Source organism: Lissotriton helveticus, chromosome 11 (assembly GCF_964261635.1).
Source record: "Lissotriton helveticus chromosome 11, aLisHel1.1, whole genome shotgun sequence".
Taxonomy (NCBI): Eukaryota; Metazoa; Chordata; class Amphibia; order Caudata; family Salamandridae; genus Lissotriton; species Lissotriton helveticus.
The window spans coordinates 214511263-214538287 of NC_136072.1; the positions used below are offsets into that span (position 1 = coordinate 214511263).

Consider the following 27025-nt stretch of genomic DNA (forward strand, 5'->3'; position numbering starts at 1 on the left):
AATGGCAAATAACCGTAAACAGTGGAGATTAGCCCCCATACACACACAGATTTGGGCACAATATATGGCGTCCAGACAACCCCTAGACATGCGCAACTGGGATTGATATCCATGGAAGTTAGGGTGCACAGACTTTATAGATGTAGTATTTGATTCAAAACATGACTGGAAAAGCTAAAGGCCAAAGTGAAGATATGGTTGGCATTGTTATATTTAACCCTGAGCGGAGTTCGCATAGCCAGGCGGAGTTCTGCGAAGTGGTAAAAACCTCCGTGAGCTACGCGGAATTCCGCGAGCACACGGAGTTGCTTGTTCCGCCCGTTCTTGATGCGTTTTTCCTGTTCAGGAAGGCGGATTGCGTGATCGGGGGGAAATATCTCGCAAACTTGCCCATGTGGTCGCCAATGGGCATGGCCATCTTGTTTTTCACTTGTCCTGCCCGTTTGCGATGCGTATTTCCTATTCGCGATTGCTTTTTGCGTGTTCGTGATGCTTTTTACGTGCTCCAGGGGGAATAATGCACGCACTTGCCCATGTGGTCGCAACTGGTGCGGCCAATATGTTTTTTTCACTTTTTTTCTACCGTTCTGGGCCTGATTTTCTATCCTCCCTCTATCTTGTCAATCCTTTGTTTCTGGAAACTTTAAAAAAAATTTTTTTTTTTTTTATCTATCTCTCTATTTTCCAGATTCTATATTTTGATTTTTTTTTGAGTTTTTCACTAGTTTTTCACTCTTTTTCTATTACTTGCTTTTTTCATTTCTTTTACTTACTTTTTTAAATCCTACTTTTTCTTTTCCGCCCCGAGGACCAGAACCATGGCAAAGGGTTGTATTCAGTGACAGTGCACTGTTGTATGTTGAGAAATTTACCTTCGGACAGATCTCCTTGTTTCCTGTTCCAGCCGCGTTAGTCCGCTGCAGTGTAACCTCGCTGGTCATCGCACCCAGAGCCTACCAGTGAGGTTACACTGCAGCGGACTAACGCGGCTGCAAGAGGAAACACGGAGATCTGTCTGAAGATAAATTGCTCAACATACAACAGTGCACTGTCACTGAATACAGCACTACGAAGGAATTACTGTTATTGAACACAGCACTACACAAGGATAACTGTTTTGCTACGGCTGTAGTGACTATAAAGGAGAGCCTGTCAACCGTTCTACATCCTGAAGTGCCTGCCTTGCCTCACTCTGAGAACCGGTCGGGTCCTCACATGAGTCCTTACCTTCACTTTTCACTGTGACACATCACTTTCATTAAGGCAGCACATATCACCATCCAGATGTCCCTACATCATTATTCCTGAGGAGACCCCCCCATTGATAGGATTGAAACGCCGTTGACAAGCACAAAGAACAGACCATTACCCAGCTTGTATCATTGTGTACTTTTGCTGTTGAAATAGTGTATATGAATGGTCGTTATTTACAATTTATGGAAACCGTGTACGTAATTATTCACCTTGTATATTCATTTTTTGGTTCCATTTTTTACTTGGGGACACAATGCACAAACATTTGACTAAAAGAAGTGTATATATGATTCAATGTTTCTTATAAAATATACTATATTGAACAAACTGTGTAGAAGGTTTTCTTGCCCTCTGATATGGCTATGTCCTTCTTATTGCAATTGTGCACAGGTATTGCCAAAATCTGATCCATTTATCCACAGGAACCATTGTTTTCTTATATATAGCCTGCCATGGGTAGCCTATCGGCTGCATGTTATTGTTTACATAATCAATCAAAACAAAGTACCTCATGTCATCCCATATATAAGCAATGATCATTTGGATCAGATATCATCTGCCTTTTTTAGTAGTCAGGGCAGGGTGAAAGTGTAATTGAGCAGTTGTCCTTGATGTAACAGAGTATGGCCAGTGCCACTGGTAATAGAAAAATACGCTGATTGAGTAGTTAGCTTCCCCACCTGCAGACAGTAGTAAATAAAAATAACGTGAGTCTGTGTCACAAGTATGTTTATCTTGGGAGCAAGCTGACTGAGCTGGCATGCCAGCTACAACAAGGTTACATAATTTCGCTAAACAAGAGAGAAGAAGAAGACTGGTGTACTGTGTACTCTAGTCCATAGTGCTAGTATAATGCCTGAAACTCCCACAAATGTTAGAGGCAGAGAAAGTGGGAGGATAGATACATACCTCAAATGTTATGTACTCTGCTTGCTAGTGCTACCGTGCCACTATGTGTAGAATTAATTTGTCTGCCTGTTTTGCTAAGAGTATATTGTTACACTAGTCTTTTTTTTGTTCATGATAAAGCTACTCCTTCCAAAGAAAAATCTAAATCAGATAGGAAGGAGTTGGCAGCCATGGCCCGGCACCAGAAGCCTGGAGGCCATACAAACTGAATACCAGCGGCTGGTGGTTGTGGCGGAGGAGGCTGCAGCAGCTACAGCCTCCTCCAATGCCCTGGGCCCCAGCCAGGCCCAGTCCCTTCCAGTGGTACGGAGCCACTGTCAGGCAGCCACCCGCCGCTGCACTACATCCAACACTTCTGCCCCCCCTTTGATGCAATTGTAGGGCATTCAAATGCTGCATGCTCCATCGAATGGCACACCTAGAGGAGCACCTAGAAGAGCGGGTAAAGGTCCTGGTAGAAAAGCAACTCAGAGCCCGCCACATCCAATAAGAAAGACCCTGTTGGACTGCCTCTTTTTTATTCCTTTTTTTGGTGGGTGGGATTTGGGCATTAGGGTTTTAATATGCACTAGACACTGGTTGGACTTTTTCTTGTTGGAAATTGGTTGGGGTTTGGGAGAGGGGTTTATTTTTGTTAGGGGATTAAAATATATTTGTACTTAAACTTTACATACGATGTTAATGTTTTGTGGGGGCTTATGATTTTTTTCTCGTCACATGGTCTCCTTGCTGCTGCAGGGCCGCAATCCGTGTTTGATTTAAATAATCTGCTGATTTTGTAACACACAAAGAGATGTATGTGGTACCCCTCACTGAGTGACTTGTCCTACTAGTACTGTCAGTCTCTCCTCCTAGTCTATGCATTCTGCAACAGGAGGACTCAAGGGGTGTGTGAATTTATTAATTAATTTCCATTATTAATTATACCTCCCCCAAACTTCTTCTCTTACGTGTGATTGATGTTTAACTTAGGCACAGTGATGGCTGCATGACCATGAAGGTTTGGTTTCCCAAGATGCCATGGCTGTGGTGGTAGTAATAGACAGCAATTAGCAATGCTTAAGTAAAATAAAATTTAATGGTGGCTAGGATAGCCTAGTACAACAAGTTATAATGTGTAGATGTTTTGAGTCACTCGACACAAGCGTAACCTTTAGTGCTGTGTAGGAGGATGATGAATCCAATCGATGCCGGCAATTAATTATGATGGAATAGGTTCCTTTGGACAAAAAATGTACTTGCAAGTATACTGAGCATGAGTGGGCAAGCAGAATAAGATCCTCGCCCTGCCTTGAAATTGAATCAGTGTTGCTTTAACCACAACCGCCCCAGCAAGCGTGTGATCAATATTGGTGTACATTTAATTTAGTCACACCTCAATATAAATCACACAGCCCAGGGGATGAGGGTTAGGGTTTGATGAATGGTTGGAAGGGGGGTTTGGGGAAAGGTTTGACAAAGAAAAACTCTACGCATGAACAAACCACAAAACACAATTTTGGCAGATGACCATCATATCCATAAATCTGTTAAGGGAGAAAAAGGAAATGCATTCATGATGATGATGACTTAATGGTTAATGATAAGTAGCACTTACTTACTAGACTAGTAGACAGTACAGGGCAGCAGTATATTATTAAATATTATGAAATTTGCCATGCCTGTCTGCCCCTCAAAGAGACTAAATTACATACATTTTAACTTCTATTGTACTGGGCTTACTTTTTAAAGCTAGCAAAGAAAATTTAAAAATAGATGTAGGGATCAATTATAAGCAGAGAGCAAACAACAACAATACACAGTTGTAATGATTGAAGTGAAAAAATGAATCAAATTATTTAAAAGATGATAAATGTTGATACTATTGTGTTACTGTATGTTATCCTGGTCAAAGTTGGGAGTTGCAACCCGGCATTTCTCTTGGTCCTCCCTTCCATGGATGCTGCATCCGTTAATCTTGCGTGCCGCTGCCTTTCTGGCGCATGCGGATTGGTAGGTGACTGTGAGTTGTTTTTCTCTATTTCGCACAGGGTAAAGGCCGGCCTGTGAGTGTAGATGGAAAAACAAAAGGGATATTTAAAAATCAAGGGAAAAAAAGCATAAATTACGGAGGGGTGCAAACACTTTCAGAGCGGTATGGCTAAATCATATCTACTTTCTTGTCTTTTTCCAGCATTAACCTACAAAAGCAACAGGACAGAGCAGGCTCACGGCGCCCACCCAAATTCCACTTAGCTTAGATTTTGACTGAGCCAGAGCACACATGTCACATATACAGCAACATAGCATTTTCCAAAGTAAGTAACTAAATCAATGGCATGCACAGCTGTCAGTCATGCCACTAGTACTACACTTGTGACTCGACTCCACCACCACACAGACATGTAGGTCTGCTGGGGTTGTTGTTGTCTTGTTTACCTTTTATGCCACTCATGAAGCAATCTGAGTTATTCCATCAATCATCTCAGATCCTACTGACTGATTGCATAGATATTATGTCACTGTGGTCATCATCATGGTGTAGTCCATCTCAGTTTGCAGTGTACCGAGTAAGTCCAGATTCCATATTCAAAAATGCAATGGATTGGCCTGCAGTAGATGTACAATTTTGTTATTAAACAGCAAGAAGGGAAACATTGACTTGAGTCACTTTTAGTGTGTAGATTAAATAATAGTACACAATGAATTCACTTCAAGCCCAACATCAACAAAAACACCAATCACTCAGAGTCACCGTCCAATGCATGCCATCATTACCTGTTCTTTGTTCTCATCTAAAGTTAGGGGCAGTCTCTCTCGGCTCGGAAAGGAGGATAGCTATAGTAATAATCATGTTCCACTTCTTTTGGAGGGACTCCACCAGACAACATGTTCTTGTACTATTTCCCATACAATCACCATCTGGCTTAAAGGGAATGGATTTAGGGCGAGTCAGGAGGATGGAGCACGACTCAGAGGAGTGGACTTAAGTTAAGAACACAGAGCTGCAGCACCAATATGGCAATAAAACGACTAGAAGACGGTGGGGATGGATTTGATGTGATTCGAAGTTTTGAACCAGAAAGACAGAGACACACACAAATAAAAGTAAATAAGGAAGAAAGAAACTAAGACGTTCAAAGCCTAGTTGTCAGGGAAGTATAGCTTGTCCTCAAACTCTGGTGGTTTAACCAGAAGTAGGTAATCATCTAACCCACTACTTCCGTCACCTAAGTTGCTGTCCTCATCTTCCTGCGTTGAGTCACGTATTTTGTATTTCGGTGGTATAAAGTGCTGATTAGTTTTTTGGGGATTTCGGTGGTATAAAGTGCTGATTAGTTTTGATCATGGTTAACCTCACCACGTTTTTGGGCAAGAGACTGGTCCTTTTCACTGTTACAATGGCACCAGCAGCACTGAAAACACGCTAAGAAGAGACACTTGCGACAGGGCAAGCCAGATAGTTTATCGCCAGCCTGCTGAACACTGGCCCCTTTTCCCATAGCGATAGAGCAATGGGTTTTGATCAATTTAGACCTCTGTTGGGTCATCCAGATAGGCCTGGACCATCTGCTCAATGTTCAGGGGTGCTCCACTTTGCTGGGCCTCTTTTGTCTTTGCATCAGCACTGGACCTAGCAAGCCCTTGCTGTAAATACCAATCCCGTGCCAACTTTACTGGGGCTGATGATCCGGTTCTTGGTGTTTTGATAGTGTTGGTGACCGCTCTGAGCCAAACACACTGCCCTCAGGCTCTGAACTTGAACTTGATGCCGGATGCCCTGCTGCAGTACTTGTTGTGGGTTGGAGTAGCGGGCCTTTAATTACCAACCATTCATTTTCCAAGTCACTCGCTGCCTCAGCTATCAAAGTTTTGCACTGGGCAACATCCACTTCTAAAAAAGGAATTAATGTCTTAGGGTTCAGTGCCGATGTGTACCATGGATCCAGAATTGTGGCACAATTGTAATGTTTTCCTGACACAATGCGAGTTTGCAGCCTTGTATTTTCAGCTATGCAACGGGATGAGCTCTCCACTAACTCATATGCTTTATTTTTTCCTCCACACCTGTGTACATTCAGACGCCTCCTTCAGCTGTTGCTCTAGCATGTGCAACAATGGGATAGCTTAGCACATAGTACAGTCCTCCTTTCTGACTTCACGTGTGAAGAGCTTGAAAGAAAGAAGCATCTCTGTGAATCATTTAACTAGGCCCCATTGTGCCATCTGTAGGGTAATGCCTTTTGCAGTTGCATACCTTATTCTTTGCATGACATAGACATTGATTGGTCTGTACTGATCAAACAGACGATCAAGCTTGTAAGAAGTTGAGTTACAAAGTGTTGACACCTCTTGAATGAGTGCCTTGACTGGCATTCTATGCTCACATTGAATGATCCTCAGCTGCTTCAGGGCTTTAAAAGATTGGCCAAAATGTGTGCATATTCTTCTGCAGGTGGTCAGTAAGTTGCTGACTCAGGATTCTTTTTTCAGAAAGTCTTGAACAATAATGTTAATGCAGTGCGCCAAACACAAGACCTTGAAATTGCCACCATCCTGCATGGCAACAAAACCAATGTTAAGCCCTCCTGGGTGCAGCCATTCAAAGACCTTGCTGTTAAACTCTTCCAAAATGTTTGCAGCAGTATGAGATTTCTCGATGGCGAACATAGCTACAGTTGCATGTTTTCGAGTAGCATTAAAAATCTCAGCAGTGTCAACAACACCTGCTTCAGATATCTTTTCTCTAACCCCCACATAAGAGATCCAATGTGCAGTGATACACATGTAATTAGCAACTTTAGATGTAACTTTCCCACCCAGGAAAATCACCAGCAAGTCTATACCTCCAGGAATCTATTATACATCTAGGTCTCACAGGCTTGTGGGATGTCCCGGCAAATCATTTCACATTTAAAAAAAATGTAATAAATAACCTGCTTATTATCTGCAATAGAGGATAAACAAACGGCTGGATGGTCCTAAGCACGTACAAAATGCTAAAACCCCAGCTCTACCTGAAAATGGGAATAAAAATTAATACCAAGGAAAAATTCCTAAAACTCCGGCTGGGGGTTGGCCCCTTCAATCAATTCATGCCACCTTGGGAGAGAAAGGGAGGAGTACAGCCTTGTTGTTTATGCAGCAGCAGTGTTGAAGACGCAATTCACGTCATATGCACCTGTAATAAGCTAAAAGATTTAAGGATCACCCTGCTAAAGCCAGCATTCAAACAGAATGGATTCAGATCGTGCAGACAAGTGGTAATGTCGTGTTTTACCCCTGAGCTGGTCCAGCTAAATTGCCGGCTCATTAAATACCTTGACATAACTGCAAAAAGACTGAAACACCGGACTAAGCGGCCCAACGACTACTTACTACAAGAACTGACATAATCATTACAAGACCGGACACAGTCGAAACAATACTTACAGTCAATACAACTAACGTGCAGAATGTTTTAATAATTTGTGCACTTTCTTTAATGTGTTGTAAAATTTTACAAATCATTCTAATTATCGTTGCTGATAAAGTTGGGAATTTTTATGATTTTATCAAAAACTGTAAGAAATTGTATTCTTTTGTGTATGCAATGGTTTTAATTAATCAAGCATAATAAATAAACAAACAAACAAACAGTGGCTTGGCAACTGGTCCATATGTCTGTTGTCAGCTGGATATTGTGAACAGCACTCTGCTGCAAAGCTTGTCCAAGCAATTCCAGCACATCGTGATGTAGTGCTGAAACAGCAGCTCTGGCGAAATAGGACCGGCTGGGAACCTTCCATTTTGGGCAGATGGCTGTCACAAATTCAAGGAAACCCAACCCTTCCACAAAAGAAAAGGGGAGAAGGTCCAGCATTAACATTTTAGCCAGCTTCGCATTGTACAAACATGCCTTTGGATGGTTGCGTTTGTATTGTCACTCCGACCTAAGTATGCTGAAAATGGTAGGCTGGATTTTTTTCCTTTCTGGTGCAGCTGATGCAGTTGACTTCTTGAAACCAGTTAGGCTCAATGATGCACTTTTTTCATTGCAGTACTCAGTCAGCCTTGTTGTCTCAGCCTGACACTTACTACGGTGCCGCTAAGATGTTGCTGAGGATGTGGGCGCTACACCTACACTGCTGGCGACAGGGCTACTTTGTGTGCCAGAGAAAATGTCTGCCTCTTGTTCACCTTCCACCGCAATCATATCGTCTTCTACCTCTTCATCCCCAGCAACAGCAATGGGTGCAATTTTACTTTTTTGTACTCTAAGTAGGTGCACCTCCCACTGGAACATGTGGTGTTTTTACAGATGGGTTGTTTGGCCTCCGATAGCATAGTTTGTACCAAGCTTACCCTGACTAACACTATGTTGACAAAATGAGCATATAGCAACGTTGTCCTCCTTACTAGGTCTGGGCTGTAAATTCTGTTCTGCTCGCTGAATTTGAGGAATTTGGGTAATTTCACGTTCCTCGGAGAACGTGAAATTGCACAAAATTCTGCATTCAGCAACTTCGTGAATTTTTTTGCTTGTTTGCGTTCTCAAAATGTGTGTCCACGAGATATTTCCCCCGAGCACGCAAACAGCAATTGCCAACAGGAAAAAAGCATCGCGAACAAGCAATTCCGCGTGTTCGCGGAATTTCTGCGTGTTCGCGGAGATTTTTTACCATTTCCCGGAGATTTGCGTAACGCGATTACGCAAATTCCGCCCACCCCTACTCCTTACTGCTGACCAAAAAGAAGTGCCAAACTGGGAGGTGAACTTTCTTGTGCAGCTGGAGCTGCCACTTGCAATGCCGGATGAACTGGAGGGTGTGCCTGGAATTTGACTCTGTGCAGTTACAGTACCACTACCTACTGAGTTGGTGGTTGAGCTGGATGTAGGTCCCTGCTGAGCCTTTGCAAATGCAAATATGGACTCTGGAAGTTGTGTGGGTGTTACCTGTATTGGTGGTATCCATGTCACATCCCTCACAGCAATTTGGGATGGGGTAATAATAATGTTGGTCTCCATCACCACTGGGGCCGGAGTGATCTTCATGATGACTGGCCCATTATTATCATCCTCTTCTACATCTTCCTCCATAACTCTAAGGCTTCCTGGAACCTTCCTTTTCCTTAGCCTTGTTGTGTGACATGCCTCACTCTCAGGCTGAGCTGGTGGGTTCTAAGTGGTCAAAACGTGGTCACTCACAGTCACAACAAGCAGGAGGCCTGGAAAACAATGAACTTAAGCAGGCCAGACAAAGGAGCCATGCTAACCAACACAGCGTTAATGCAAAAATGAAAATCCACAGGGCTAAAAAAGATTGGAAAGTTACTCAACAACCACACCACACATACACATCCAACAAAGGCCTTTATTTAACACACATCAACAAAGTGAAATACCCCCCAAAAATATACATTTTGCAATTTAATACAATGCCATCCATGCCATAAATAATGTTTTAATTCAACAGACACCACAGAGACAGTTGTTTCATGCACCCATGAGTAGATCTGGGCCTACTGGATGAAAGGTCTATGGGCAGATTAGGCCACAAGCTTACAGGCCTTTGGCAAAGCACACTGTCTGGCTCCACAAAATGGCCACCTGCTACATGGCCAGGCCCACAACAACGAGAAGCCTACGCCAAGAGGAACAAATGAAAGACATGCAGTCCTATATGGAAAAAGCAGCACACTACTAAACTACCACCACAAAATGGCCACCAGCCACATCGTCACTCACATTCACAACAAGCAGGAGGCCTGGTAAGCAATGAACTCAAGCAGGCCTATATCGCCACACAAATGAGGTATGCTAAACAACACAGCTTTAATGCACAAATGCAAAAACAAAAATCCACAGGGTTAAACATGGTTTGCAAGTTACACAACAACCACACCACACACACACATCCAGCAAAGGCATTTATTAAACACACACCAAAAAGTGAAAAACCCCAAAAAATACACATTTAGTAATTAAATCCAATGCCCTCCATGCCCTAAAATATGTTTAAATTCAACAGACACCACAGAAACAGTTGTTTCATGCACCCATGACTAGCTGTGGACCTACTAGCTGAAAGGCCTATTGGCAGACTAGGCCACAAGCTTGCAGGCCTATGGCAATAGCACACTGGCTGGCTCCACAAAATGGCCACGAGCCACAATGCCAGGCCACCCAGAGCAACAGGAAAGGGAAGACAGACAATGTAGGCCTATTGCAAAAGCACACTGTCTGGATTCAAAATGGCCACCAGCCACATGGCCAGGCCCAAAACAACAAGAAAGGGAAGATAGACAATGCAGGCCTATGGCAAAATCACACTGCTTGGCTTCAAAATGGCCGCCAGCCACATGGCCAGGCCCACAACAAGGAGCCTAAGCCAAAAGGAACAAAGGAAACACATGCAGGCCTATATGGCAAACGCAGCACACTTCTAAACTACCACCACACAATGGCCACCAGCCAGATGGTCACTCACAGTCACAACAAACAATGAACTGAGACAGGCCTATAATGGCCAGGCAAAGGAGGCATGCTAAATAACACAGCTTTAATGCAATAAAATGCAAAAACAAAAAAACACAGGGCTAAACAAGGTGTGCAAGTTATACAACAACCACACCACACGCACACACACAACAAAGGCATTTATTTAACACACACGAAAAAAAGTGAAATACCTAAAAAAAAGGCACATTTTGCAATTCAATCCAATGTCATCCATACCCTAAATGATGTTTAAATTCAACACACACCACAGAAACAGTTGTTTCATGCATCCATGACTAGCTCTGGGACTACTGGCTACCCACAATAAATGTTTTAAAAAATGATGAAAAGTACAAAAATTGTAGTTGCAGCAATTGCAATGCGCCAATGAAAGAAACAACACCAAATTACTTGTAAACTCTCAAATCCAAAAGTCCTTAAATCCGAAAGTCCTCAAATCCAATGATATATGATGCAGCAGACTCAAAGAGTGATCCTTCCACCTTCAAATCAAAAATTAAAAGTGAACAGGACATGGACAAAGCACTGGGAGGAGCCTGCTGGACAGGAACAGGAAGTTGGAGACTCCGGGGTACTTCCTTCCTCTCCAAAAAAAAAGTAAAAAAAGAAAAAGGACTCCTTGCACAAAAAAGTACAGCCAAAAGTCAATCCGAGGAGATTTTTTGATCCAAATCATCATTTTGGAGAAGGTTTTGTGCTGCTCAAGAGATATTCTTCTCCAAATTGCAAATTTTACATGTGCAGCATCGTAAGCTTCACTAAACTTCAGCTGAATCTCCAACGGCGCATCCAAATGACAAGTGGGCGATCGCACACTCCCGCGGGATCGTGTGGCAAGCGACCAAAATCTTGTTGCGCACGCAAATGGATAGGAAAACTCGTCAGCGAATGCAGGGATGCTGATAAGTCGCTACCGTGCACGCAAAAACACATTTTGAAAGCACAAACAAGGGAAAAACTCTGCTACGCCGCTGATCGCTGAGTTTTCAGTAGATCCACGTTCTACGCGGAATGCGGAGTTGCCAACAATCCAAAAACTCCTTGAGCGGAGTGGATTTTACCACCCAGGCTTAGTTCCTTTCAGAAACAATCTTTAGAAATTCTCCTAAAAATGCAGTTGAAGTACATTTATGATTTTTAATTGAAACCAAACACCATTAAAAATTCTCAAGTTATGGTTATCATCAGACTCCATAATTCGCACGGCAGTCATGAACACTATCACTCACACATCAAGTGCAATGCCCTGACCCCACAGGATTATATACACCAAGATGTAACATCGCCTAAAAGCAAAATTTAGATCCTAAAATATAAGATTAATGTGAGGTGCATTTTAATCTATAAACCTATTTATACATCTCTCACATTAAGGGTTAGTGCATTAGAATTGATATTGTTACGTGAGTTATGGTGTGCATAGTTTTTGTGCAACCTATAGATTGTGGTCCTAACCATAACTTGTGAAAATCTGTGCTTTTTTTTGTTTTATTTATAAACCATAACAACACAATAACTGTTTTTAGGTAAATTTCGAGTTTTAAGGGGAGGCAGCTGCTTTTAATGGAATAGTCTACAAGCCATTGACACACTAAAACTGCTCACCTCAAATGTCTCTTTGGACAGGGAGTGGGCTGTACCCAGCCCCACATAGACTTCATAGGGCTTTGCCACCTACTTACACAAAGGTGCCTGACACCAGGCCTGCTGTGACGTTTTTGACCCGCTAATTATTTTGGAGACTTCACAAAGGAAGAATGCTTCTGAAAAATATGTGGGGTGGGGTGGGGTAGGGAGCCTCCCCAAACAAAGGCTGGCACCAGGTATAAATATTGGACCAAAAAATAAAAAAGGAAACCCTGGGACCAGAGAATTGGAAGCATGCTAATGGGATGTTCCTTTTAAAGGACGGTTTCACTTACCAACCCGAAGGTGGCATGCTTCGTGATAGGGTAACCTCGTCACATCATAAGCCTAGTCATAGTGCGGGCTACTACCCCCTCTATGAGAGGGAGGAGTTCTGTTTTTTTTGTCTGTTAAAGGTATACTAAATACCTTCGGTGAATTTGGGGTGGTAAGGGACAGAAAACAAAAATAAATTACGTTAAAACTACTTCAGGGGTACGCAATTAGTTTTTTTCGGGTGTGCCCATACCAGGATTTAAATCAGGCTATAACAGGAAGGCAATATACATCTCATAGGGTGCAATATAGTTCATAGATTGACATGTTTCAGCCTAATACACCCATAGGAGGTGTGTCAGCCTTCTGCAGGACCTTGTGAGTGTTACTTTAGTAAGCAAAATTGTGAAACCAAAAGAAAATTGCTAAATACAGAACCAGTGGTTGGAGTGGTACACCACTTGCACAGGGATCTAATGGTTGAAATTGCCTGAGACAACATGTTTCAAATATCAAACATACATTATGTGTGGAAAAACATAGCATTCATTTCAAATGGTTCTAGTTCATAGGAAGATCCTGGAACCTATGATTAATAGTATAACTAGCTGACATGCAGCTCCCCTTGCTCAAAAGCAATCTGATTTGCTTCATTGAAGCAAGAGCAGGTTTTCCTGCTCTCGTTTCAATGAAGCAAAGCAGGAGTTTGTTATGACAGGGTGGGATCCGTGCTCAGGCCCTGTCATAGCAAACAGCAATGTCCTCGGAGTGGGCACCCTCGGACATTGCAGAAGCCGGCCCTGGGGGGTGGCGGTCCTGAGGGCCTTTCAAGGGCTCCAGGAGGGGGCCGCTTCATTTTCAAAGCCCCGGAGAGGTGGTGGTCCCTGGGGCATGTGGGGGCCCCCAAGGCCCCCCACTTCTTTAATTATAGAAAAAGCACCAGGAAGGTGGCTGTTCCTGGGGCTTGGGGGACCGTGAGGCTGCTTCATACTTTTTGTACAATGCCCTGGGGAGGTGGCAGTCCCCGGGCTGCTGGGGGCCCCGCGGCCCGCTACATAATTAGTCATGCCCCAGGAGCTGGCCCACTGGCAACTTAAATACAACAAAGCACGGTAGCCCGAGCTTCATTTTTTAAAGATTTTCTTGGCCGAATTTGCAACCACAGCACAAATTCGGCTGATTTGTTTTTTTTTAAATATGCTTTTTTGGGCCCTGGGGGTCCTTGTGGGACCCCCTGAGCAGGCCTAGGTGGTCAGGGTGTTTCTACCCTGCCCTCTTTTTGCGTTTTGCGACTTTTTTGGAGGTTTCTTGTGCCTCGGTTCTACCGAGGCACAAGATGACTGCCAACACTTCCTGATTTGGAGTGTTGACAGCCAATTAAAATACAGCTCGTGCACGGCAGGGTGCGCGTAGACTTCACTTAGGGTACGCGGATCCGTACGCGGATCCACCGCGCCCATAGCTATAAATGATTTCAACTGTCATTTTCTCAGAACTACTGAACGGATTTACACCATTTAAGCAAACGTCACAAGACTGAACTAAGGACTACCTCTTTGCCAAATGTGGTGTAATTCCGTTCAGCAGTTTGGGCTGTAGCTGCTGCTAAAGGTCCTATGGGACCCCCCTTTTTTCTTGCTTCATTTTTTAAAGATTTTCTCGGCTGAATTTGCGACCACAGCACAAATTCGGCCGATTTGTTTTTAAAAAATATGCTTTTTTGGGCCCTAGGGGTCCTTGTGGGACCCCCTGAGCAGGCCTAGGGGGTCAGGGTGTTTGAACTTTGCCCCCTTTTCATTTTTTTATCTTTGTTTCACCCTTTTTCTTGAGACTCGGTTACCGAGTCAAAAGATGGCTGCCAACAGTTCCTCATTTGGAGTGTTGGCAGCCAATCAGAGCGAAGCTTGTGCCCAGGAGGGTAAGCAAACCCTCCTCGGTGCTCAGATATCGAAATTTTCTATTTAAAATTTCTCAGGAAATACTGAATGGATTTAAACCATTTATGAAAAAGGGTGCGCTCTAAATCAAGACCTACCTTTTTGCCAAATTTGGTGTCATTCCATTCAGCAGGTCGGGCTGTGGCCTCTAATAAAGTTCCTATCGAAAATAACATGGAGAAAACGTGCTTTGGGACCCCCATTTTTTCTTGGCCCCCGCTTGACGAATCACCCGGAAACTCTCAATACACAAACTGAGTGGTCCAACCTTATTTCTTGGAAAATGTCACGACGATGAAATAGCGCCAAAGATATTGGCAAATCAAAAAACGCTTTTCCTATGGAAACTAGGTTTGAACCATAACTACCAACAGCCCTCTTCAAGAAGAGCAAATACAGGCACCCCCCCGGTAAGTAGCATATTTCTTTATTTTTCTCTAATGGCAAGATGTCAGTCCTGACGCGTTTTCGCCTGGAGACAGCCTTTATCAAAGTAACTTTTTCGTTAGATTTTTTCTTTTTTAAAGGCACAATACAATAGAGATAAACAAAATGAATGATAGCTCGGCACTAACTCCTTGAATCAGAATCGTCCAAGATATACACTTGTCTGGAGAACATAGGTGACACAGGAAAAGACTCATCGAAACTATCATATACAGGAAGACCTAGTACACCACATATATTAACTATCTAACCTTCTTCAGGTCCTTGTCTATTTGTTGTAAACTGTAATCCTTGTTAACCTAGTGTGATATCATTCCCATACTAAAAAAGTGTCTAATATAATCTTGTTATACAAGATGGACTCTATTATCCCTCTTGAAATGTTAAACGCTCTGATACCTAAGGGTCTTGTTCGCGCTATAGAAAACTGTTTGATAAATAAATAAATAATAAATTATCATAATGCTTTCCCACTCATGTAATCTGTTCACCTTATACATTTAATGTTTCAATATCATTTCAATATTTTTGTTTCTTTCAGACATTCATTTTATACTTTTTTTCACACATTTTTATATATTTAAAACCAAGCCCTTTCAGCACCATCATGTCGATCTAACGAACCCTGGCAAAATCTATTCAAACATTTACTTATGTATTGCCCCAAAGAATTGCTTAACAGTGAAATGTACTTAGATATATTAGTATTTGTGCAAAGGTGTGGTGTATGTATCCCCCAATCACCAGTGGCTGCATCTTCTTACATTTGTGCACTGTAGTATCACTGTTAATCAGTATATTAATGTGCATTTTACTAGTGATTTCTTTTTACTTAATTGCAGATTCATACGACTTTCTGACAAGATTGATGGCACACAGATTAAATGCAATTGTTGTGTCAGTTGAGTAAGTCATTTAATGTTCCTATATTCCTATATGTGCAATATGTGTACTTATATTTTGTTTACATATTTTTAATGTATACAAACTACCTCTATAACCAAACGAGTCCTGTACTTTGATCACCCTTAGATCGTAGTCACTAACTATCAAGGTTAGTAGCTGAAATTGAAAATATTTATCAGGTGTGTAGCCTATCCGAGTCAGTCTGTGCTTTTTGCTGAATTTATTAATAATACCATCATTTAAACAAAATCTGTTTCTGTCATGTCAATGGAAAAAAACGAGTGGAACAAAGTTTACGTCAAGGTACTATTTAGCACAATGTTTTCTTTTGAAAGAGGTATCCACATGAGTTTTATTTCCTTGAGCATGATTGTGGTCCACTCTTATATTATGATGTGAATTAGAGAATCTATACAAGTTAACCACATTTTTAGGTCTTGCTTAACATAGCAGTTTTCTGCATGACATCTTCTTATCAGTTATTTCAACAATACAAGGAGTGTACTTTGGCTTTGTCCAGAAAAATATTTCACTTTCACATGATACAGTTGGCAATTTGATGTATTATTATGCCTCTTACAGAATTATTATATTGCAAGGCATTAGAAAGTATTTTACATTTTAAAAGTACACTGAATCATTAAAAATGTAAAACTTTATCTCATAGGTCTATTGAATACAGACATAAAAATGTTGTGTTTTAATTCTCCTCTACAACTTGCTGTTTTTAATGATTTATCCAAGACTCAAATGCAAATCAGATGTATTGACTGCCAATTCCTGTCAGTCAAAAAATAACTTCAATATCTTTATTCAGTACATTACAGCACCACAAAATCTATCATCACAAAGATTATATATATATATATAATATATATATATATATATATATATATATATATATATATATACATATATATATATATATATATATATATATAACCTACTGGCAGTCGCCAGTAGGTAGTTATAGTTAGGACCTAGTATCCATAGGAAATCCACAACATTCCATTTGGAATAACTTTGGCGCCGGTGGACGAATCTTTGCGAATTTCTCCAAGAAAATGGCCTGCTCGGTTCCGCTCCTTCCCTAAAAGTTTGGGGGTGATTCGTCAAGTGGGGGCCGATAAAAAAGGGGGATCCCAAAACGTGTTTTCCCCATGCAATTTTCCATTTGGACCTTTAGCCAGGGCTACAGCCCGAACGGCTGAACGGAGTTACACCAAATTTGGCAGAGAGGTAGAGTTTGGTTCGCAGATTGAGCTTTTTGTTAAATGGTGTAAATCCGTTCAGTAGTTTCTGAGAAAATTGCAAGTGAAATCATAGCGATATCTAGAGTCGGAGTTCAGTACGCGTACTGAAATCTGTTCAATTACGAGCGCGAGCTGCATGCTGATTGGCTGGCAACCATCTGTCAACACTCGAAACCAGGAAGTGTTGGTGGCCATCTTGTGCCTCGCTAGAACCGAGTCACAAGAAAACAGTAAAACAAAGTTGAGAAATAGGGGAAGGGGGTAGGGTAGAGACATTCTGACCCTCTAGGCTTGCTCAGGGGGTTGTACATGGATGTGTAGGCTCTATTTTTTATTTTATTTTATTTAAAGAAAAATCGCGGCGTACGCGCATGTAAATATCAACAATTACGAGCAGGAGCTGCATGCTGATTGGCTGTCAATACTCCAAACCAGGAAGTGTTGGCAGCCATGTTGTTTGTCGGGAGAGCAGAGTCACAAGAAAACAGTAAAACAAAGTTGAGAAATAAGGAAAGGGGGCAGGGTAGAAACATTCTGAGCCTATAGTCTTGGTCAGGGGGTGGTACATGGATCTTTAGGCTCAATTTTTTTTTTTTTTTTATAAAAAATGGCGGGGTACTCGTGCAGAACTTGTACACGGTGGAAAAGGTGAAAACAAAAGTAGAAGTCTGTTTTATTCATTAGGTCCTGGGGCAAATTACGAGGGCAATTTTTGTGCATAATGGGGGCTTGTAAGGTGCTCTGAGCACTGGGGAATGGCACTCCTCTGGTTTTATTTTGAAGTATGCAGGGGGGTTACGGTCCTACTCCCCGCAGTCTCAGGGAGCGGCACCCATCAGGTCTTTAAAAAAAAAATATATGTTTTGAGCTCTCCCTCCCTCTCTCCCCGTACACTTCGTGGGGAACGCCACCTTTCTGGGGCAGTAATAAGTAAAATGACCTTCCAGCTCCGGGTACCTGCATTGTCTGGAGTTTTTTATTATTAATGTTGGGAGGGTGGGCTTGATAATACGTCCTTGTTAATTCCCATAGAAGCCTATGTTCTGGTGTTAACATGGGCTTCTATGGGAAATAACAAGGCCATATTATGAAGCTCATTATCGCCGTTTTATCGGCAGTTTCCTGCCAATAAAATGGCACCGGTCCTTGATAATGTGCACCTAAGTTTACTGGTAAAAAAAAAGAGCAATGGTCCATTTTATCAACAAAAGGCGATACATTATCGTCGCTTTTAGCGGCAGGAAACTGCCGATAAAGCGGCGATAATGGGCTTGATAATATATCCTTGTGAATTGCAATAGAAGCCCAGGTTAACACTAGAACCTGGGCTGCTATGGGAATTTCCAAGGGCCTATTAACAAGCCCATTATCGTCGCTTTATCGGCAGTTTCCTGCCGATAAAAGCGGCAATAATGTATCGCCCTTTACTGATAATAATGGCACTGACGGGCATAATATCAAGGACCGGTGTTAAAATTATCGACGTTTTATGGGCAGGAAACTGCTGATAAAACGGCGAAAATGGTCTTGATAATACGCCCTTGTTAATTCCCATAGAAGCCCATGTTCTGGTGTTAACATGGGCTTCTTGGGGAATTAACAAGGGCGTATTAACAAGCCCAGACGTGGCCCCTGGAGGGGGTTGCAGTGAGACAGGCGGAGCGGGGAAGGGGCAGGGTGGGGGTGATAAACAACGGAATCTGGATGATTGTAGATAAGTAAACAATTAAATTAATTATATTAATTTCGGGCCATATTATCAACAACATAAGGCGTTACATTATCACCGATTTTATCGGCAGGAAACTGCCAATAAAGCGGCGATAATGGTCTTGATAATATGCCCTTGTGAATTTCCATAGCAGCCCAGGTTAACACCAGAACCTGGGCTGCTATGGGAATTTACAAGGGCCTATTATCAAGCCCATTATTGCCGCTTTATCTGCAGTTTTCTGTCGATAAAAGCGGCGATAATGTATCGGCTTATGTTGTTCATAATATGCCGCTTCGCTGGCATTTTGCGATGCAGGGCGCGTTCTGAAATTCAGGGCATATAATCAAGGACCGGTGAAACTATGGTGCGATCACTCTCTCACTGTCAAATGAGAGCACAGGGCGAGCTATGAGAATAGTTAGAAGTGGTCACTTATTGGAGATCCGATTCAGCTGTGTGTCTTATTGTGCGATGTTAGGCAATGCTTACATGATTACGGTAACTGAGCGTGTGGTTTGATTAAAAAAAAAGTTGTGTTAACTCCTCTGCATGGGAAGCTGGATGTTTCCATCTGGCTGTCGATTTTGACCTTGAAAGCAGAGTCAACCAAATGAGTCGTATAAGAGCGCTATTGTCTCAAAAAGAGGTCGCTCTTACATCTGCTAGAGAAACATTTGTCCTTCAAGTAGCAAACACCCGCACAGAAGTGTATGCTTTGTTAAATACAGATGTGCCGTTGAATTTTAGGGAGTAAATTTAGACTACCTTTAATACGTCCACGAGTAGGGGGTTAGCTTACTTTTTTAAAGTTATAAGAATTGGTCTTGTGACTTCTGTAGAAATTATATTTGGTGTCTTGTCGGTGTTGTTTCTTTGCATTTTTTGCAGCATCTTTGGTGAATTGTGCATAATGGTCACATTAGTTGCCAGTGTGCTTGTATTAATTTGTTTACTTAAAAATGGATGCACATCTGCAGCAGACGACAATATTTCTTGGTTGTTGCTGGTCCGCAACCGAATGCTTAGTTACTATGGCGCACTGCCTCTTGCAGCGTTGAGTGCAGCTTATGGATTATCGTTTTGATTCTCCTTTTTCACATGCGTTCAGCCTGTCTTCCATTGCCTGAGCTGTGATTTCGACTGGGCCCTGTATTTGTGTCTCTGTAGTACGGTGTCTCCCAACGCGGATTACGACCAGTTGATGAGTCCTTTGGTGGTTCATGACGTGCTCTGTTCTGGCGGCGGGATTATGGCCTTAGCAGCAACACATGGAATAATGGGACGTTGGAATGTTTTTGCAGCGGCGCATGAGTTATTGGCACGCAGTTACATTGAAGATGACCCGAGTTTTCCTCCGATGGTTATAGAGGCTCCGGTCATTGAGGAACATGTATGTTCATTCTCACTATTGAATTGGATGGCTGAAATGTTTTCAGATGAGAACACTGACTTCCTGTTGGAGGCTGTTGCTACATACTGTGCTTACATGCTGTTGGATTAAGACTCTTTGATATTTCTGCGTATTCTTTATTTTTTAGCTACTGCTTTCTATCAAAGAGCGAATAACTTTTTTTGGGAAATGTGAACTTGACTCTAGTTTTTAGTCTTGGAGTGTGCATTTCTAAGTGGCCCACGTTTATATCATGTGCTTTGATGAAGAAAGGGTGCCGTGGGGCTGAGGCTTGCACTCACACCCGGTTAAGTTAGCATGGGTTTATTAGAAGCTTACACGCTATTTTTGCTTTCCTGCTCTGCTTTGCACGTGACACATACTTGTGATATTGTTTAGAGAAGGCTGAGTATTTTGTTTTATATGAGAATAATTTGGTATGCTAGATTTGTAAAGTGCCTTGCTAGTTTTGTGTGTATAGTGAGAGCATGGAACATCAAAGTTATCTTGAATACTGTGTCTGTTCCGAATGATCCTTGGAAGTTCGAGCCAAAATGCATATGCAGTTGTGTCCACCTTTGATACTTGCACTTTTCATAATGCATTGTGGAGGCAAAGTTACACACAGTTGAGAACATTCATAACTTGATAGTTTGTAGAGCACTGAATGTGATCTATTACTGCTGAGTACCAGAGGTATGGGTCTGACCATGTAATCCTATGAGACTTTCTGTAGTTATAAACTAATCTGCTAGGTAGGGAGGGTGAAATGTAGGTATATTTTAAATCTGTTTACCTTTAGTATTATAGGATGCTTTTTCGGTTTGTATCTTATAGAATAGTAACAATGCTGACAACCTTGTTTGTGATAATATGTTTGGTTGTATTATCTAAGGTACTGTGCATGAGATTTTGGCGTTAGAAATAAACATTTCAAAGTTGCACGTTTCTTTATTTACATCTTGTATTGGACTGGTGTAAGACTACAATGAAAGAGTGCTATTGTTATCCACGTTACTTCATGTAATCTAAGTGGCATGTTCTGGGTTGTCTAGTCATTGGTGTTTTTGTTGTAGGGCAGTGGTTCCCAAACTTTTGACTCCTGAGGACCCCCCATAGAGTCACCACTGGAAGCTGGGGACCCCCAAGCAATTTGTAGGATTTAAATTTCTAACACTAAAACCGTAATTTGGAAAAAATTAACACATATGTACGCACAAAACAAATACTCAAATTACTAATGATTTTAGTGGCATATTTACAAGCCCCTATCACCATGGAAACATCACTTTCTGAGAGTTTTCTGTGGCGATAGGGGCTTTGCCTTATTTACAAGGCAACGTTAAGCCACTTAACGTGGCTTAACGGTCCCTTGTAAATAAGACTCCCCTTGACACAATGCTTAGCGTGAAAGCGGTGGGCAGTGCGTGTTGTGGTGGGCATTTCCTCTGCGACACCCATTGATTTTGACGCTGCCGCCTATTTACAAGAGCAGCGTAAATGGGAAGCAGTGCCAAAATTAAGGCCAGGAAAAACCTGGTCTTAACTTGGCGAAACAATGTGAAATGCTTTATTTCTCCTCGTTTTTGTAAAACGCCTTGGATTGTTTATGTTCAGGAAGGCGACCCTTCCTGCACATAAACAATCTTAAAAAAAAAGATATTTTGTAACTTCCATGTGTGATGCATTAAGCAGTACACATAGAAGTGACAACATGACATTTCAATATTGTTTATGTGCAGGAAGGGGGACCTTCCTGCACATAAACAATCTTCCCCTATTAAATGTAGCGCCAGTGCAGGCGAAATGCAGGGCTGCACCATGTTCTTGTAAATATGGTGCAGCCTTGCGTTTCTGAAGTAGTAGAGTGTGTTGTTAAGCCAAGGAGGCTGGTCTGGAGAAGCACAAACTTAAGGAGTGCTGGTCTGGAGAAGCACAAACTCAGGATTCAGAACATAACACAGTGGTTAGCATTGACTTTAACAATAAAAATGTATTTCCACCCAAAGAAACCTTTTTAGAAGCATCAGGATACTGAAAGACTGAAAAAGAGCATTCCGCTAACTTGTACCTTGCAGTTTGCAAGCAGTTGTTTGATGACAGTTTTTTGGTCACTGTGCTAGATTACGATTGTCACTTATGAACTGCAGTGTAACAAAAGAATCTGTGTGACAAAAGCAGTAACCCACTGACCGATGCATATCAAATACTGGGGCATATTATCAAGGACGGGCGATACATTATCGCCGCTTTTATTGGCAGGAAACTGCAGATAAAGTGGCGATAATGGGCTTGATAATATGCTCTATGAATTCCTATCAAAGCCCATGTTAGATGTTTATGCACAGTTCTGTGTAGGAGCAGAATTCCTGGAACAATAGTTACAACAAAAAGGCTTGATAAAGGGCTTGCACTTTGAATATGAATATAAAATAGAAGAATAGTTGATAATCACAGTTAAGGAATGCAGCAATTAGATGTGTGTATGTGTGGATGATGTGTAGATTGAGTGGAAGATGAAAAACTTGAAAAATTAGAGAGGTTGTAGAGATGCAAACTTTCCATTTCTTTGTAAAGGAAGTGGGCGTTTAGTTTTCCAGTGCAGATATATATATTCACTGAAAAAAACATAGGTTTCAGCCACGTTATAGTTAGGAATAAGCATTTAAAAAACCTTAGAAATTCACTGAAAAAACCATAGGTTTCACACACGATATAGTTAGGAATTAGCATTTAAAAAACCTTAGAAATTCACTGAAAAAACCATAGGTTTCACCCATGTTATAGTTAGTTGGACATTTCTCTCATACAAAACCATTGAAATTCCCCCGTTATAGTTAGTTCAGCTAACTATAACTCACACACCCGCAATGCACTGCTGATGACATCACATATTACATCACTCATGACATGGTCAGTGACATCACTCATGACATCACTGATGACATCTCAAATTACATCACTGATGACATCACTGATGACATGATCCTTGTGAAAGAGTGGCAGACCTCCTCTCACCCTAATATTACCTTTGATACACACATTCAAAAATAGGAACTAACATTTTCAAAACAAATTGAGATACCAATACCAGTTAGAACAACTTATTTAGTAATTCCAGAATCTACATAGACATTCCCTCATTCAGCAGTAGTTGTATATAGTCACTCATACATGTACTCACTCATCATATGTACTCATACACGTATACATCCTGTTACACACCTACACTTATACATATAGTTATTCACACACATACTCACACATGGAAATAAACTATCAAATATCCATTTACTTGCATATACAGGTCTAAACACACCACTACACTTATTTCTACAGAAACATACACATACTTATTCTCTTAAACAATCAGGTATAGAAACACATACTTATTTATACAGGAACTCTTCCAATCTGTCACTGTCATATATAATCATTTATATACATCAATACTGACATATACTAGATTAAAACATATGTAGTTACTCATTAAGATACTATTGAGAAAGTCATTCACTCACTAACACACCCATATACACACTCATCCACCCATACAGTGCTGCACACATGCTGTTTTCAAAACACATACAAAGAGTGAGTCACTCATTGATGCATCTATACGCTAAGTAATATCCCTCACCGAACCATACAGACACTTATACTGATACTCAAAAAACAAACTAATAACCCATATACACACTCATGTAGCTACTCACCCACCCGTGCAGCCACTTATAGACAAAGTAGTACACTGTTACAGATATTTACATATTTAAACATTACTCGCTAATACATGTATTCACTAAGATACACTTAATAAGTCAGTTATGCAATCATTTTTACAAAAGAACATCCATTCAGACACTTATTTACCCATTTATTCTTCAATCGACGTTTAGATATAGATATATAAAACATATTTATTTTTCAGAAAGACACAAATTCCCTGGATGATGTCATCAGTGATGTCATGAGTGATGTCACTGACCATGTCATGAGTGATGTAATAAGTAATGTCATCAGCAGTGCACTGCGGGTGCGCGAGTTATAGTTAGCTGAACCAACTATAACGGGGAAATTTCAATGGTTTTGTATGGGAGAAATGTCCAGCTAACTATAACATGGGTGAAACCTATGTTTTTTTCAGTAAATATATATATATATATATATATATATACCAAGTTGAGCATCACGCTGCTTGCAGCACTACGTTCTTCGAGGAATCGAAAGCTCCGGTGACTGCCTGAACACACACAGCACCATTGGGGAGTTTAAGGTATTTTACCTGATTGGAGCCCAGTCCGCATTGACTGCCTCTGCCCAGCGGATCGTATGTGCATTGTTTCAGGCTGTAGCGGTACGAGGGACCAAGGAAAACGGCAGTGGACATTCTCTTGTGCCATGACTGCGCGCCTGCCACCACCTACCTGCTCGGCTGCACGAACCCATTGTTTCACTCAGTCCTCCACGCCACCCGCCTGGATTGACCGTGACTGTGCATTCTGGGGCTTGCGGTCCCTTAATTTACTCGGACTGCATGGGTGTGTCGACTACATAAGGGGGAGGAGATCCAGGTGTTGCCAAGCATTTCAGCAGGGAGGAATTACCTGGGGGAGGCCATGCCACAGTGATTGGGCACTGAAGAAGGCTAACTGAGCCGAAATGCATTCGCCGCCACTGGGAACCTGAGAATTATATGAACTGTTTTCCCCGAACTCCCTCTGGCCTCGGAGTTCTTCTTTCACGAGGCAACTTGTACGTCATATATATATATATATATATATATATATATATATATATATATATATATATATATATATATATATATATATATATATATCCAACATGAAGAGTTGCCCTCTTTAAGGAAGCCACATGCATGAGGTAAATATTCGCGGCTTTTATTCTAGAAAGCTGGAACATGGTATCAGGACACTTCCAACAGTCTATGTACCCGACGCGTTTCGTGCACCCTTGCACTTATTCATGGATAATGCAGTCATTAAGCAGCCCTTCGCATTTATACAGCACCTGATGTTCGTGATGAGGCCCGCCTCAACGGGAGTTCCCAGGCGCACTGCCTGCTGGCCCCTGTAGTGCTGATATCTTCTTTTCTCAAGTGAGCTGCGAAGCGCTGCTACCATTCCGACTAATTAAACCCCAAGTGGGTTTGAGCGAGTCTTTGATAACCTTGCTGCACTGTAGAACTTTCTTGGCGCCCCTTCATGCCTCTTCACAGCAAGGCACCCCCAGGTGCCAGCATGAGACCAACTGTATGGCGAAGCCTCCTCACGACCGGACCGGCCATACAAAATCCAACACGAAGAGTTGCCCTCTTTAAGGAAGCCACACGCATGAGGTAAGTATTCGCCGCTTTTATTCAAGAAAGCTGCAACATGGGATCAGGACACTTCCAACAGACTATGTACCCGACGCGTAGAACCGAGGCACAAGAAACCCCCGAAAAATGTTGCAAAACACAAAAAGAGGCCTGCTCAGGGGGTCCCACAAGGACCCCCAAGGCCCAAAAATGTTTTATTTATTTTTTACACGGGAGGATGCGTGCAGGATACACACATCCTGCAAGAGGACCAGCCCCGGGGGATGGGGTCCCTGGGGCCATAAGTGGCCCAGGAGGGGGGCAACTATAAAAATGTTTTTTTTTAAAAGGCAAGGCTGGCCCCGGGGGATGGGGTCCCCTGGGCCATAAATGGCCTAAAGAGGAGGGCTACACAGCCCCCCAACTAAAATTAAATAAAGGAAAAAAATGGCCATGCCCTGGGGGATGGGGTCCCCAGGGCAAATTATGGCCTCGGGAGGGGGGCCACGTGACCCCTTCCCGTTTTTTTATAATTAAAAATTGGGGGCAGGCCCTGGGGGATGGGGTCCCCAGGGCCAATAAATTAGAAAAAGAAGGGGGGCTACACAGATTACATCACTCATGACATAGTCAGTGACATCACTCATGACATCACTGATGACATCTCAAATGACATCACTGATGACATCACTGATGACATCATTCAGTGAATGTGTGTCTTTCTGAAAAATAAATATGTTTTATATATGTATATCTAAAGGTTGATGGAAGAATAAATGGGTAAATAAATGTCTAAATGGTTAATTCTTTTGTAAAAATGATTACAGAACTGACTTATTAAGTGCATCTTAGTGAATACATGTATTAGCGAGTAATGTTTAAATATGTAAATATCTGTATCAGTGTCTCACTTTGTCTATAAGTGGCTGTATGGGTTAGTGAGTAGCTACATGAGTGTCTATATGAGTTATTAGTTGGCTTTTGAGTATCAGTACGATCGTCTGTATGGTTTGGTGGGGAGTATTACTTAGCGGATAGATGCATGAATGAGTAACTCACTGTTTGCATGTGTTTCGAAGACAGCATGTATGTAGGACTGTATGGGTGGATGAGTGTGTGTATGAGTGTGTTAGTGAGTGAATGACTGTCTCAATAGTATCTTTATGAGTAACTACATATGTTTTAATCTACTATATGTGAGTATTGATGTATATAAGTGATTATATGTGAGAGTGTGAGAGACTGGAAGAGTTCCCGTATAAATAAGTATGTGTTTCTATAAGTGATTGTTTAAGAGAGTAAGTATGTGTACGTTTCTGTAAAAGTAAGTGTAGTGGTGTGTGTATAGCTGTATATGCAAGTAAATGGATGATTGATAGTTTATTTGCATGTGTGAGTATGTGTGTGAGTAACTGTATGGATGAGTATCGGTGTGTAACAGGATGTATAGGTATATGAGTACTTATGATGAGTGAGTACATGTATGAATGACTATATAGAACTGTTGGTGA

General features: G+C 41.7%; 1 protein-coding gene across 1 annotated transcript in view; it reads left to right on the forward strand.

The window, feature by feature from the left end:
* The window catches only part of LOC144791461 (arylacetamide deacetylase-like), a 193777-nt gene that overhangs the window by 73114 nt on the left and 93638 nt on the right, over nt 1–27025 (forward strand). The window contains exon 3 of the mRNA XM_078666138.1: nt 15774–15837. Within this exon, the coding sequence (XP_078522264.1) occupies nt 15774–15837 (64 nt within the window). The remainder of the gene's footprint in view (nt 1–15773; nt 15838–27025) is intronic.